At 39.7% G+C, this 14,818-nt stretch overlaps 1 protein-coding gene across 29 annotated transcripts in view; it reads left to right on the top strand.

Annotated features, from left to right (window-relative positions):
* Positions 1–11,964: 11,964 nt before the first annotated feature.
* syd (JNK-interacting protein syd) overlaps positions 11,965–14,818 on the top strand; it is a 648,626-nt gene continuing 645,772 nt past the window's right edge. For 17 of the 29 annotated variants that reach the window (XM_067136843.2, XM_067136845.2, XM_067136848.2 and 14 more), the window contains exons 1-3: positions 11,969–12,510; positions 12,658–12,778; positions 12,902–13,091. In XM_067136843.2, the coding sequence (XP_066992944.2) occupies positions 12,208–12,510; positions 12,658–12,778; positions 12,902–13,091 (614 nt within the window). In that variant the 5' untranslated portion in view covers positions 11,969–12,207. Of the gene's footprint in view, positions 12,511–12,657; positions 12,779–12,901; positions 13,092–14,818 lie in introns of all 29 variants that reach the window. The other 12 variants (XM_067136844.2, XM_067136862.2, XM_067136854.2 and 9 more) reach the window with 5 other exon arrangements.

Below are 14,818 nucleotides of genomic sequence, written 5' to 3' on the forward strand. Positions count from 1 at the left end.
GCTGATGACATGGTCTTAGGATCCAGTAATAAAGGAGAATTACAGATAGTAATAGACAACCTGGTGGAATGGGCAAAGGGAAATGACTTTTCTATTAACATTAACAAGACGGTACAGATGGTCTTTAGAAAGGGTGGAAGATTAGACATATCAGGTAACATGCTTCTCAGAAATGAGAAATTGGAAATTGTAAATCATTTCAAATATTTAGAAATACATCTGCAAACAACCAGAACGTCATTTAGAATACGTATAAAGGAAAGAGCAATAGCAGCTATTCGTAGTATTCAAGATATCATCAATCCAGTGTTATTGGACATTAAAACATCGTTATTCTTATTTCACGCAAAGATAGCACCGATCGTAACATACGGCATACATTTAATTTGGGCACACCTTACATCCAGAGACCAAGTCTTTTCATTCACTGGATGAACACTGCTTTTGTGAACTTTGTGGTAAACAATGTGGGAGATATCACCTACAGAACTGCTTGAAACGAACAAAATCTATAGTGAGATATAGTGAAGAAAATTAATTTGTATATATATGTATTGGCCATTGGCTGCAATAAATCTATTATTATTAGAAATGCATAGTGTGACGACGTCTGCTGGTTGATATGTTCCTACACTACGTGGCGCTGGTGTAGACAGAAGGTGATCAGCTGTCTCCGAACATGCGATTCTAAATAAGATCTGATGTGACTTAATTCGGAATTTATCGTTTAAGTAAACGATTTAAAACCGTGTGTTAATTATTGTGATGTTTCAGGACTGTGTATTCTGTTATCGACCAATGACTATGTTTAGGTGTGATCTGTATTTCGTTCAAATTAAGATACAGTGTTCCTTGTTTGGAAAGTAATAAGTGAAAAACACGTAAGTAATATTTTGCATTTAGTAATGATTTAATGACATTACTTCTGAAATTGGTTCGTCGGTATCTTAACGAATATCTCAAACGTGTATGTGTCTGTAAAGCTAAGTGATCTTTTATTAATTGATCCCGAAATCAAACGCAGTTGCAATTGTCGATTATAACAAAATCAGCCACAGCTTGCGCTGTAGGCACCCGAGAATTGTCGTGCAAAATGATGGGTGGATTCTGCAGAAAGTGTTGCCTCTTCTTTATCAAAGCTGGTGGCAGGTGGGGCTCCAAAAACGAACCGTAATACTGTGCATTGACGGTCTGCTGTGGAGGAATGTAATACGTTAGCATAACACCATCACAATCGTACACGGGGATCACCATAACCTTCACCGTACTAGGGCTCTGACGAACTTTCGACTTTCGTTATGACCCATAATGACGCCAGTCGTTCGACTGGCGTTTCAGTTTTGGGTCGTACGATTTGGCCCATGTCTCATCCAGGGTTATGGTACGGCGTCAGAAAGTCTCTTCTTCGCGCTCATAGCGCTCCAAAAGCGTCTTAGCAGAGTCGTAACGCAACCATCTGTGCATTTCCGTAAAACGATGCGGAACCCATCGTGGTTCAATATTTCGCATGTCCAGGCGATCCTTCAGGATGTTAAGCACAGTCGTATGCGCTAATCCGGTTTCTCGGGCGAGCTCGCGAATCGTCTGTTTTCGATCACTGTCCAGTAACGCGTCACTGACGCTCGTAGGACGCCCTGCCCGATGCATGTCCCCCACAGTTTGCCGACCATCGTTGAAGGCTTTTGCCCAACGAGCCACTGTTCTGTAAGGCAATGCAGATTCCGCGCAAGCCTGTTGAAGACCTTGATGACACTGTCGTTTAGTTTTCTGATGCAGTAGATTTCTTAGTACATATAATGGGGCAAACATAATACGCTTTAATAATGACAGTGGAAAAGGTTTTGCAACATTTTAGAGTTGAATACTGTTCTATAGCCCTGTTTTCTGCAAACACATACACTAAGTTACTTTTAAGTAACTCAATATTCTATTTGTAACTTTGTAACATTGTTTAAAACCAGTGTTTTAAGATTTTCCTTTGTTTAACCTGGTTGAATTTAATTGAATATTACTCCAGCATGACCAAATAGGCAGGGATTAACAACTTTTACTTGAAAATATTTTGGACTAAAATCAGTAAATTTAAGTTCGCTGGACAAATATTTGTCGCCTCTGGAGAAAACATTAGAAGCATAATTCAGTACCTTGTAACTCCGCCACTGGTCTTGATAACGGTTTTGCTGTTGTCGTTTTGAAAAATCGGGGTATCAAGGGCATATTTATCATGCAGATGTTGACTGAAAGGTAACTTATGATCAACCAGAATATTTAAATAAACTTTTTCTTCATGTTAGTGGTCACCTCATTGAGTGGGCCCAATCCATGATGCGAATAACATCCCCAAAACATCACAGAACCATCTCCGGGTTGAACCTGATCTTGCACACTTCCATGATGAAAAGCTTCATTTGGCCATCGGTGCCTCGACGATGTGCATCATTGAAATACAGGGAACAACGTGATACGTCAGACCACATTTCGTTCCACCAGGCAGCTAGTGTCCACATTCAATTATTTCTAGCCCTTTGAAACGCACAGCTTTATGTGCCTGTGTGAGCGATTGCCTCTTGCAAGGTGTCCTATCTAAATGTTCATTGCTTGGAGTTCCCGTCCCAATGTTCTCTCGTTAACAGGTTGGGATGGACCTTAATTCACTGATTGCATTAATCCTGTCGGGTTTGGAAAGAATTTTGATTCACAAGCCGTGAAACGCATCTCCGGTCCCTCTCAGTCAGGATCTTTTTCCAACCACAATTCTGCCATCCAGTTTCGTGGCCACTACTGCTTGTATACACCTTGAACAGTCCGCTGCGAAGCGCCAACAAATCCAACAACTTCACGCACCGTATGGCAATGGGCACGGCCAAACCCGATTGCCCCTTTTTGGCACTTATATTTACGCGTATTGACGTACACTGTCCGCTTGAAACATCAATGTCTCACTGACCACTACTGCCTTATACTCACGCAGAGGCACTGCGCCATCTTGGGCGTTCCATCCGTACGTGCTGACTAGGATGACTAATATTTTGTCCGGTGAGTTTATTATCTAAGCAGGACTTGCCATGTGTTTGCTCATTGCCGGTACGATACAACAGAGAGCGTCATAATCCATAGCATTTAAAACTTTTACAAACCATGCGATTCTCTATAAGAAACCGTTAAGGTCTATATTAAGATCCTGGCATATTATTACCAGTACTTTGATTTTAGGCCTAGACTTCAAGATATTATCTAGAAATGCTTCCATCTCTTTAAGGATGATGGTTATACTGCCTGAAGGGGAACAGTAATAGGTTACCAGGACTAGATTAAATTTAGCAAGTAAAACATGTACTAGTTCACAATGAGATTCAAAAGAGAACCGAGACATATCAACGACTTCGTATACTGGTACCGATAGACATGATAATAATACAGCACACTTTCCAGTCTGATTGGTTCAACGAAATGCTTTAGCTAGTCTAATACCATCAAGGTGAAAAAATTCCACCCCTCTCTTAACCAACCAATGTTCATTATTATAAATCAAATCAAAATTATCTTCCCCTTAGGTCCCAGTTCAGCCTAAGCCACTGGCGAGTGCAGACGTATTGAGCGGAGGGTCCCTGGAGTGGGAGAAGGGAGTGTAGGTGCTGAGTGCAAGAAGGTAGTGAGGAGCTGACGGACAATGATTGGTGTGGAGCAATACAGGGCAATCATAGGAAGATGGCAGGGAAGGAAGAAGAAAGAAGAAGTGAAGACAAAAGGGTGTAAAATAGAAATGGAAACGAAAGGTGAATTAATGCTATCAGCGGTGGTGATTATGATAATGTTATGGATTGGGGGGTAGAACTGAACCCAGGTCCGACTTCCGGTGGGAATATGAGTCGGGAAAACATGGAAGCAATCAGAAAAGTTGTAAAACAGGTGGTTGTAGAAGTCTGCCCCTTTGAGCAACTCAAAAATATGATTCAAGAGCAAACGAGGGAGTTTGAAAAAATGAAGAGATGGTTCCGTTAAAGTTCAGAAGACACAGCATCGCAAGTAAGGAAAAATGCCGAAGAAGTTGCAGCATTAAGAGAAAAAATAGGACGATTAGAAGAGGAGTCGCTGAAACTGAGGGCAGAAGTGGAAGCCAACACTCTAAATCGTAGAAAGAAATGTATATTTATGTATGGCGTGCCTGAGGAGAAGAGGGAGGATAAACTGCTTACAATTTATAAAGTAGTGGATCTAATTCAGGGGAAAATGAAAATCAATTTTAGTGAAGTGGACATAGATGATGTGCAGAGAGTGGGAAGAATTAGAGGCAACAGGCCTATCAAAGTACAACTATTTTCTACGTTGATGGCTGATATTGTGGTCGGCAATGCGGGTAATATACAGAATGAAAAAATATGGATCAAGAGGGACATAGGAACTGAAGCGGTGAGGAACCAAAATGTTCTTAGAAAACATATGATACGAGCTAGACATCATGGGCTGAGAGCATTCATCAGAGGACAGGAACTAGTGGTGTCAAGCAACAACTGGAGTAGAATCTGGTCTGTGGACTGATGGACCTAGAAGTGAAGATAAAACAAGACGAAAGGCAGAGAGAAGTGTAGCGATTAGTGGGAAAGATAGGCAAGTGAAAGATAGAGAAGAGGGGGAAGGCAGTAATGTTAGTACCAAAAGTAACAGTGTATTGTGTAATGAAAGTCATGGAGAGGTGCCAAGTGAAAACGGGACCATAAACGATGAAGGGGAAAGGCGGTGAAGTGAAAGCAGTGAAGTAAGGGAAGCGCGGGGTAAAAAGGTAAGGGCAGAGGCAACCTGGGGTAGTCTCGATCTGAGTAGGAGCAGAGGGAGGAGCATAAACTTTAAGGACATGTGGGAAGGTAAAAAAAGTGGTAACGTGAAGCAAAAACTATAATAAAATTAGTAAGTTATTAAGGGCATGGTTATCGAGACGTGTGTTTATTAGGTGGAATTGGAGGTAGGTGTCCGTATGGGAAATTAGACGATGATGGTGGTAGTTTTGGTAGGGAAGGAAGTGTGCTTATTTATTAATAAAGTGTGTTTATTTATTGCTGAAATTTGGAGATGGAGAAGTGGTGGTATATGGAATGGTAGAATGTAAGTGTCGAGAGGGATAGAATTGAGAAGTGGTGTTCGTTTGTAAATTTTGGCTTGGCGGACGGGATGACAAATTTAATGTGGAATATGGCTTGGTATTTACATTAGTTAGGCATGGTTGAATATGTACGTAATGAAGTGTGTTTATTCATTGCTGAAATTTGGAGATGGAGAAGTGGTGGTACATGTAATAGCAAGAATTTAAGTGTGGAAAGGGATGAGAACTGAGAAGTGATGTTTGTTCGATTAATTGTCTTGAGGTCTTTTATGAGGTGGAGTTGAAGTTGTAATTGATGTGTCTGTATAGTGAACTTGATGGTGATGGTGGTATGTGTTGGTATAATAGGCATAGGGTAATAATGGAGTAAGTTGATGTAATTTGCATGTGAATCTGTGTTGGTATGATATAGGAACAAAAGGCGAAAGTAAGGTACAAAGAAAATTGGTAAAGTAACTAGTGTAATGTTTACTGGATTCAGGAGTGAAGTATGGCAATTTTATGTAAATATGTGTTTGGTATGAATTGTGAATTGAAGGCTGAGAAAAGTGAATATTTGGTGCAATCTTATGTTATTCGTTGGCGATACATGTTTGGTATGAGCATTGAAATTATGAATATAAGGCTGTAAGGTTGAGAAAAGCGTTTAGTTGGTGTAACGATGACGAAATCAAGAAAGTAATTGATGGTGGGGAATTGAAAAATTAGCGTAATGATAGATGTACAGGTTAGATGATATTTGGTGCGTGATATGTGTTTGGTATATTATTAGAACAGATATATCAGATATAAGAGTATGGTATTAGAGTAAATTGAATAGTAAGTGTGGTATTAGGTAGAGGTGGATGGAAAAAATTATAGAGGCTAATATACCGTGATTTAAGGCAGATTTTGAGACTGATAAAATTGGTTTGTGATGTTATATGGTGGTTGTTATTGAAGAAGTTAGGGGTGTAAGGTGATTGGGGGACATATGTGTGTACGATTATGGTAAGTAGGGGTATGCGTTTATTGGATTTACTTAGAGTTGCTATTAACTGCAGTATGGAACGCCAAATAGTGTAGTACTTGTGTGGTAACGGTGATAGTGCAGCGTAACTGATTAAGCAAGTGGATCAATGTCATTAAGAAATTTAAATGTTAGAGGACTGTCATGTGTAAACATAAGTCAGCACACTCAGCAGTAACGTGATCTTGCCTGTGTTTGCTAAGAGTGGAACTCTGTTACAGGCTAGCTTACTCAGGCAGACAAATATATGGGCATTTTTAATGTTGCGTAACCCCAGCGGCTGTGCAACATGGTGAAGTCAACCGATTACCTACCAGCATTCGTCACTCATTTGATTATAATTTAGCACCTCTCAGTGCCGCATTTCATTCCATTTTAATTTGTTCTATTGTATTTATGCCTTTTTAATTTACCATTTTAATTTGCCTGTTTGTCCGTTAAGGCCATTGGATCTCCGGTAAGGAGCTATGCATGGCCAGTTATCAGTATATGTTGCTCATATTATTGTAGTTTAATCCTGGCTATAGGGTGGACATTGTTATTTTTCTCATTTATCAGATCAAATGGGTATTGTATACTGTAGGTCTGGAGAAAAATAATAAATAAATAAATAAATAAATAAATAAATAAATAAATAAATAAATAAATAAATAAATAAATAAATAAATAAATAAATAAATAAATAAATAAATAAATAAATAAATAAATAAATATTGAATATTCCCCTTAGGTATGCGTTTACTTCTTGTGTTTTATTTCTTAAGATACAGATAAATTATACCGTATAGATGGAAAACGCTATTACTATCATGATATATATATATAATTCGCTGGGGCCATGAGGGACCACGTTAAGTCTTGTTGCATGACACTGAACTTGGCCTTCTTTAGAGCCCAAATTTCCCTCATTCTTTGTGAGTGGGCCTGCTTGCGCTCCTCTGTCCAAGGGGCACCGTGTCTTCTCTTCGGTTGCTCGTCTCGGTTTAGCCCGTTCGTCAATATTTTCTTGCGGAAGAGATCTTTGTTAAAGGCGTCTTCAGCTGAGATATGTAGCATTTTCAGGTCTTCTTTGGTATTTCTAAACCAGGGAATGTGGTTTGGGGGTTTGAATAAAAAAAGTGAAAGATTTCTTTAGTTAACTTTCTTCTGTCCATTCTTTTCAGATGACCGTAAAATCGTGCCCGTCTTTTTATGATTGTGTCGGTAATGTTCTCTATTTTGCTGTAGACTTCCTTGTTGGATCTCTTTTGATAGATTCCATTTCTGTACTTTGATCCCAAGATTCCTCTCACAATTTTGCGTTCTCTTTTCTCCAGTTCTTCAAGGAGTCCTTTGTTGGCATTTAGAGACAGGGTTTCGGCTGCATATAGAACTACTGGCTTCAGAACTGTTTCATAGTGACGTATCTTGGTGTTTGGGGAAAGGCATTTTTTGTTGTAGATTGTGCGGGATGTTTGGTAGGCTATTTCCAGTTTGCGCACTCGCTCCTGAAGTGCTTCTTTGTCCAGTCCATTTTTCATGATGATCTCACCCAGGTATTTGAATTTGTCTACTTGGGTGATGTCCCCGTATTTTGTATGGAGTTTTGGTGGAGCCTCTTTGATGTTAGTCATTACTTCTGTTTTCTCAAACGATATCTGCAAACCAGTTTGTTCGGCAATTTCCTTTAAAATTTCAACTTGAGCTCTAGCGGTTTCTATGTCGGTTGAGAGAACAGCAATATCATCGGCAAATGCTAAGCAGTCTGTTGCGATCCCCTTGGATTTGGTTCCTATTCTCAATGGACTGTAGTTGGTTTCCTGTAATCTCACCCGCCAGGTTCTGATGATCTTTTCAAGAACACAGTTGAAGAGTATCGGGGATAGCCCATCACCTTGTCGGACTCCTGTTTTGATGTCAAAGGAATGCGAGAGACATCCGTGGAACTTCACCTTGGATTTTGTATCGGTCAGGGTGGCTGTAATTAATGCCAGCAGTTTCAAATCAACTCCAAATTCATTTAAGATGTTTAGCAGGACTTCCCGGTCAATGGAGTCGTACGCTTTCTTAAAGTCCACAAAGACAGACACATACTGCTTGGACACATACTGATGATCGTTTTGAGATTTTGGATCTGTTCAGCTGTTGAGCGACCTTTTCTGAACCCTCCTTGGTATTCACCTATTTGATATTCGACTTGTGCTTCCAAACGCTCCAGGATGGCAAGTGATAGAATTTTGTAAGTCACGGGTAGCAAAGATATTCCTCTGTAGTTGTTGATGTTCTTCATGCTGCCTTTTTTGTGTAATGGATGGATCAAAGCTATTTTCCAATCTTCGGGTAGGGTCTCCTTGTTCCAAATTTCTTCTATTTGCTTTTGCAAGGTATCAAGTGATTCTTCTGGGGCATATTTCCATAGTTCTGCTACTACTGAGTCTTCCCCCGGCGCTTTGTTATTTTTGAGACGGGCAAGGTGGCGCCTGATTTCATCTCTGTCGGGTGGTCTGGAATCTGAGTACCTGAGTAAGGGTTCCTTGGTCTCAATGGCGCTTTGCGGTTTAGAGCAATAAAGTAAATTCTTGAAGTAATCTGCCAGAATGCTGCAATTTTCTTCATTTGACGTCGCCAGTGTGCCGTCCGTTCGCTCAAAGCATAGAGATGGTGGTTTATAGCCAGTGAGTTTGCGTTTGAAGGCTCTGTAGTACTCTCTGCTTTCATTCTTCCTAAAGTTTTGTTCTATCTTTTCAATGAGAGATTTTTCGTATTTACGTTTCTCAGTTCTGAACACCCTAGCTGCTTGGGCACGTTGGGTTTTGTAGGTTTCCCAATCATTTTCTGATTTCGTAAAGTTGTACTGTTTCCACGCATTGAGTCTTTCTTGGAGGACTGATTCGCAGGTACTATTCCACCAGGCATGCTTTTTGCTTCTCTTGATTTCTGCAACGTCTTTGGCGGCCTCAACAAGGAGACTTTTGGTGTTGTTAAAGTCACAGTCATTTGGTCTAGCCTTCTCCTGGAACTCCTCGACCCTTTGCCGAAGTTTATCACTGTCGAAGCGTGTGATCTGTTTGGTTGTCTTCCTTGTGTTTGCGGGAATTGGTTTGAATTTGATAAGAGACATATAATGATCTGAGGCCACATTGATGCCTTTCTTTACCTTGACATTCATAATCTCAGGGCTGTTTCTCCTGGAGATCGCAACATGATCAACTTGGAACTCTCCGAGAGCTTGGACGGGAGAACGCCAAGTCATTTGCTTTCTGGGTAGATGATGAAAGTGGGTCGACATGACCTGCAGGTTGTGATTTTCGCAAATGGTCACCAGTCTTTTGCCGTTGGGATTGGTTCTTTTGTGAGCAGGGTAATTTCCTATAACTTTCTTGTACTTCTGTTCACGACCTAGTTGAGCATTGGAGTCTCCCAAAAGAAGCTTGACATGGTGTTTGGGGATTTTGTTCAATTTTTCATCCAGTAGGTCCCAGAAATTATCAACTTCGTCTGGATCAGACTTGTTCTTATCATTTGTAGGAGCATGTGCGTTAACTAGGGCGTAGGTTTTGTTCGCGCATTTAATTGTGAGTATAGACAATCTGTCATTCCAAGGTTCGAAATTTGCAACCGATTTAAGGATCTTGGTTCTAACAGCAAACGCGGTTCCAAGCATCACAGCTCCATTGAGGATTCCTCTTTGCGCTTTGCTCTTGAAAAATCGGTAGCCTTCAGATTCAAAAATCTCTTCATCTGGGTACCTTGTTTCCTGTAGGGCCACTATGGATATCTGATTTTCGTGAAGAGCTTTGGTGAGGGTTTTCAGCTTGCCAGTTTGTGTAAGTGAATTTATGTTGAAAGTTGCTAGAAAGGTTTTAGATTTTGGCCTGAGTTTTTGACTCTTCGGGGTACACCGAGACGCTCCGACTCGTCTCTTGCATGATGTCGAGTCTCCCCCAGAATCCGAACGAGATTCGTGCGCCGTGGCATTCACGACGAGGGATTTATCCGAAGATTTACCCCCTGGGGTATGTTTTTTGAAATGTTGTGCCATCATGCTTTTTGACTTGACTTTGCTTTGGATGGGTACCCATCCTTTTACAACTAGGGTTGTTAGCCCTAGAGGTTGCCTCAAGATGTTTTCTGGCTTTGGTCATTTACCAGTCTTCGCCGTAACCCTGGCAAGGGACCAGTTTTTTTACGGTAGTATTTTATTTCCCTACTACCCTCTGACTCTGCTGGCAGCAGAGCCAGCGAGCTTCCCCAATTCCAATGGGACGCGCCCGATGGAGGTAACCGGTAAATCCCCACACTGGTACTATTATTATTATTATTATTATTATTGTTATTATTATAACTTGCATTTTTACACTGAGGAATATACCATGGTGCGATTTATCTCAGAATTTTGGTTTTGTTTGTCTTCAGTTGTCCACCGCTCTGATTCCTTACTCATTTCCCGTTTGAAGGCTGTCCGCTACTCTGTTTAAAAGGCTGCTGAAGTATGAAGATACCCTTTTGTTGAAATGCAGGCCATCTTTTCCAATATACCTACCTCCTTTTCATTAATTGTACCATCAATGGATTGCAGGTCCATCTCTTAACAATTCCAGTCAAGGCACGAATTATTTACTTCTTGTATAAGTATCTGTAGTCTACATTCCGTCTCTATATTACTCCACTTATGCATACTTTCGATCCTACTAATTACCGGTACCACTAATTTCCCTACAAGATTTTTCCATATCTTACATTATGTGTGATGGTTTATGGGAATTGTTAATATTATTCGTACCCGCATGAATCACAGCAACATCTGGTTCTTCTTTTAGATCATACCGTGCTCGATAGCTGCAGTCGCGAAAGTGCGGCCAGTATCCAGTAATCGGGAGATAGTGAGTTCGGGCCCCACTGTCGGCAGCCGTGAAGATGGTTTTCCGTGGTTTCCCATTTTCACACCAGGCAAATGCTGGGGCTGTACCTTAATTAAGGCCACGGCTGCTTCCTTCCCATTCCTAAGCCTGTCCTCTCCCATCGTCGTCATAAGACATATCTCTGTCGGTGGTACGTAAAGTAAATAGAAAAAAAACACTTTTAGATCATCATCTTTCCCAATAAGCTGATTAACTTTGATCCCTGTATAACAGTTCGCAATTTAATTCTTTAGATGGGGATGGTGATTATTGTGGTATAAATGTCAAAATAACTTGGCAGTCAACTCTTCCTTCCTAGAAATGATCCAACTATCTTGTAGGAATTCATCAAGTACCGGTATCGTAACCATTCCGTTATTGTGTTCAAAGTTATTGTTATGGAAGCGCAATAAGAATCAAGATTCAATATTATTTTTGTTATTGCTGCAATTGTTAAAAAGAACATATTAGAGATGTTTGGGAAGAAATAGATGTTCACTGTTTTTATTCAACAATCTTTCTGAGATTGACGTAACAACTTGTCATCCTTGTCCAAGCTGGATATACCGCATGGTAATTTCGTAAGTGGTTACGTAATTTGTATCAATGCCAAATTCGGAAATTGAGTGCTGATTACATAAGTGTGTTAGCTCCGTATGTTACCAGGTATCTTATTCTACTTCACGCCTAATTTTCTCGTGTTATATTAACTCTACAGCGAGGGGGTGAACAAAGTACTTCCGAACTCGTAGGAAGTGAAAATCATAGTTCGCAAGTACGGGTAACCCAATTAATTGTTATTCATTTGCGGAAGGAATCCTTCAAGGATAAAACTTTGGACTTGTTCTGTTCTAACTTTTATTATGTTTACATTTCTGTTAAGAAATCATGTTGCGATGTGATCACGCTGAGAGTTCTGTAATATGGTAAAATGAATCACGTAGAGTTCTCCAATGCTGTAAACTGCGTTGCGCTTGAACTACAGCACAGTGTCTTTGTGCGATTTTGCCATATTGTTACTGGCAAATTACGATACGCAACCATCTAGCAGGCATAGATAGCATATGAGTGTTTTTTATTTATTGGTTAAAATGTCAGTCAGGTGAAAATGTAAGATGTCGTATACGTGAAGGCAATGGACTGTCAGTGACATAGGGATGAGTAATTTAATTACCGCAGTGTTTATTTATTCGACTCCAGTATCTTATTAAGTATTCAAAATGATGGAAATTGATCAGGAAACAGTTTATGGGACTCATGAGGATTCTCATGTTGTTATGTCTGAGAAAGTACAATCTTTAGCTGGCAGTATTTATCAAGAATTCGAGAAAATGATTATAAAATATGATGAGGAGGTTGTGAAGAATCTTATGCCGTTAGTAGTGAGTGTGCTTGAGTGTCTTGATTTGTCGTACACCGAAAACCAGGAACATGAAGTGGAATTAGAATTGTTAAGAGAGGACAATGAGCAGCTGGTCACTCAATATGAACGAGAAAAACAACTCAGGAAGACATCAGAACAGGTATTATTTAGAGTTTCTCATTCTTATATTGATCATCTCAACTTGTGGACATGCTTATTGTTCCTTGTTGGTTGATAGGTGCAACTAGTGTGGTTGTTTTTTCATTCATGTTGTCACAAATTGAATTGCTTGTGATGAATTTTACAGAAATTATTGGAGCTAGAAGATGCTGGTGAAGATGAAAGGAAGGATCTTATTAGTAAGATCGAAAGTCTTGAGTCTATTGTACGGATGCTTGAACTTAAGGCCAAGAATTCATCCGATCATGGTAGGTGACTGTGGAAAGGTATAGGCCTACTTAGTATCTTTGAATGTGGTTCATGGTAGCATAGGCTATATTATTTGTAATGGATACATCTAGTTAAGTTTCTGAGATTATTTTTGCTTTCAGTATGTCGTTTGGAAGAGAAGGAACAAGAACAAAAACGTGAATATGCAAAACTTCATGAACGATACACAGAGCTCTTCAAGACACACGTGGAGTATATGGAACGAACAAAGTTGTTGATGGGAAGTGCGGAGCGTTTGGAAGGAGGTGTGAGAGGTGGTCGTCCAGTTATGAGCCTTGGTCCATTGAGCAGGTCTTGGATTAAATTCTTTCTTTGAACTCATTTTTGTTTGTAAAATGTTGTATGCATGCTTACTCTGTTAACTTTTAGATATACATAGCCATAAGTGGTTTGTTTGTATCATCAGTCCATAGAGGGGTTTGATGCCGCAATCCATGCCATTCTTATCCTGGGCTAACCTTTTCATTTCTACCTCATCTTTGTTTTTCATGTTGTAAGAACCTTGCCCTCGTACCACTTATGTAGAATGACAGGTACTGTTAGGTGAACATTTTCCAACTGTTGCCACTGTTACTATTCCACTCTCTTTTTCTCTCCAGTAGTTCTTTTGTCAGATAAATAAGATGATATTACATTAGTTACCATAATAATAACAACCTATTTCCCTGAATTATTGGCAATATCATAGGATAACCATACATTACTGTCCCTATTTACAGGATATATGCATAAGTATTGCACATATTTTGGGCATAATAATAGGGTATTTTAATTGAGTAGGTCATATCCAGAACTTAACATCTCCATCTTGGGGAAATTCAATAGAAAATAACACAGGTAGAACTTTATTATTTTCCCTCTGGTCATAGGCGTAATATATAACTTGGGATGTGGAATCTTTTTAATCTTACCTCATGTGACATACAGGAGGAAATGTTCATTGCCATTGCTGTGGACCCACCAACTCACCCTAAGAAAGTAACCTTACTTTTATAGTAAAACTAGGCATAGCTGTTGTACCTGGCTTTGCTCAGGCACTTCCTTTCAATATTTAATTTTAGGATTTGTATTAACTGTTTCAAAAGATTTTTGTTTTGTGATGTTGACTGATAGTTTACGAACTCTTTTCTAAATTTAGAGTTACCGTATTGTTATTTGTTTAATTTTAAGTTTTAGTTTGAGATTATAATTTCACATTAAACTATTTCCTTGTGGTAGCCCAGATTGTCAGGGAAGTAGGTGATCTTTTCAAACAAATAGTAAAAGTAAGTTATAACTGTATGTACTTACACCTCGCATAATAGATTTGATGCACACGATTTCAGCTGTCACTGGGATTGTCACCAATCATGCTAGGGACCCGTAAAAATGTGGAATCAACACAAATATGTCATTTTGGACATATTCTTGTTACCCCTTCTCAACCTCCACGCCGATAGAGGCTGAACATTGACTTGAACGGCATCCAGAGTGTCGCAGTTAATCTCAGCGACCCCGAAAACCATGGATTCGACACTAATATTGGTCGTTTTACCTTATTTTTACATATCAACCCTTCCTGTAGGGGTGCTAGTGGTGTCTTACTCTCACAGTATTTTTTCCAGGTAGTAAATCGTGTCTGTACCAAGTTTCGTTGAGAGCGGTTGCCACTAACAATAAGAAAGTATTGTCCTCCATGCCCAATGCAGCGTGCTCTCCTGGGGAGTACAATACTGAATTAGGAATGCGAATGTTATGGCTGGATACAATGTAGAATTTCAGGTTTTCTCCACGAGGAATTAGGGTGTGGGTTATGGGGGTGGCTGTTGTAAGTTGCATTGTCACAGTTTATTATAGTTGGTTCCTGTATAGCATTTTTAAAAACGACTTTTTGAACCATTCTTCGAAAATTGTAGATCACATTGCATCAATCAGTCACTACTGATCTGCATTTAGGGGAGTCGCCCAGGTGGCAGATTCCCTATGTGCTGTTTTCCTAGCCTTTTCTTAAATAATTGCAAAGAATTTGGAAATTTATT

The sequence above is a fragment of the Anabrus simplex genome, chromosome 1, assembly GCF_040414725.1.
Source record: "Anabrus simplex isolate iqAnaSimp1 chromosome 1, ASM4041472v1, whole genome shotgun sequence".
NCBI classification, from domain to species: Eukaryota; Metazoa; Arthropoda; class Insecta; order Orthoptera; family Tettigoniidae; genus Anabrus; species Anabrus simplex.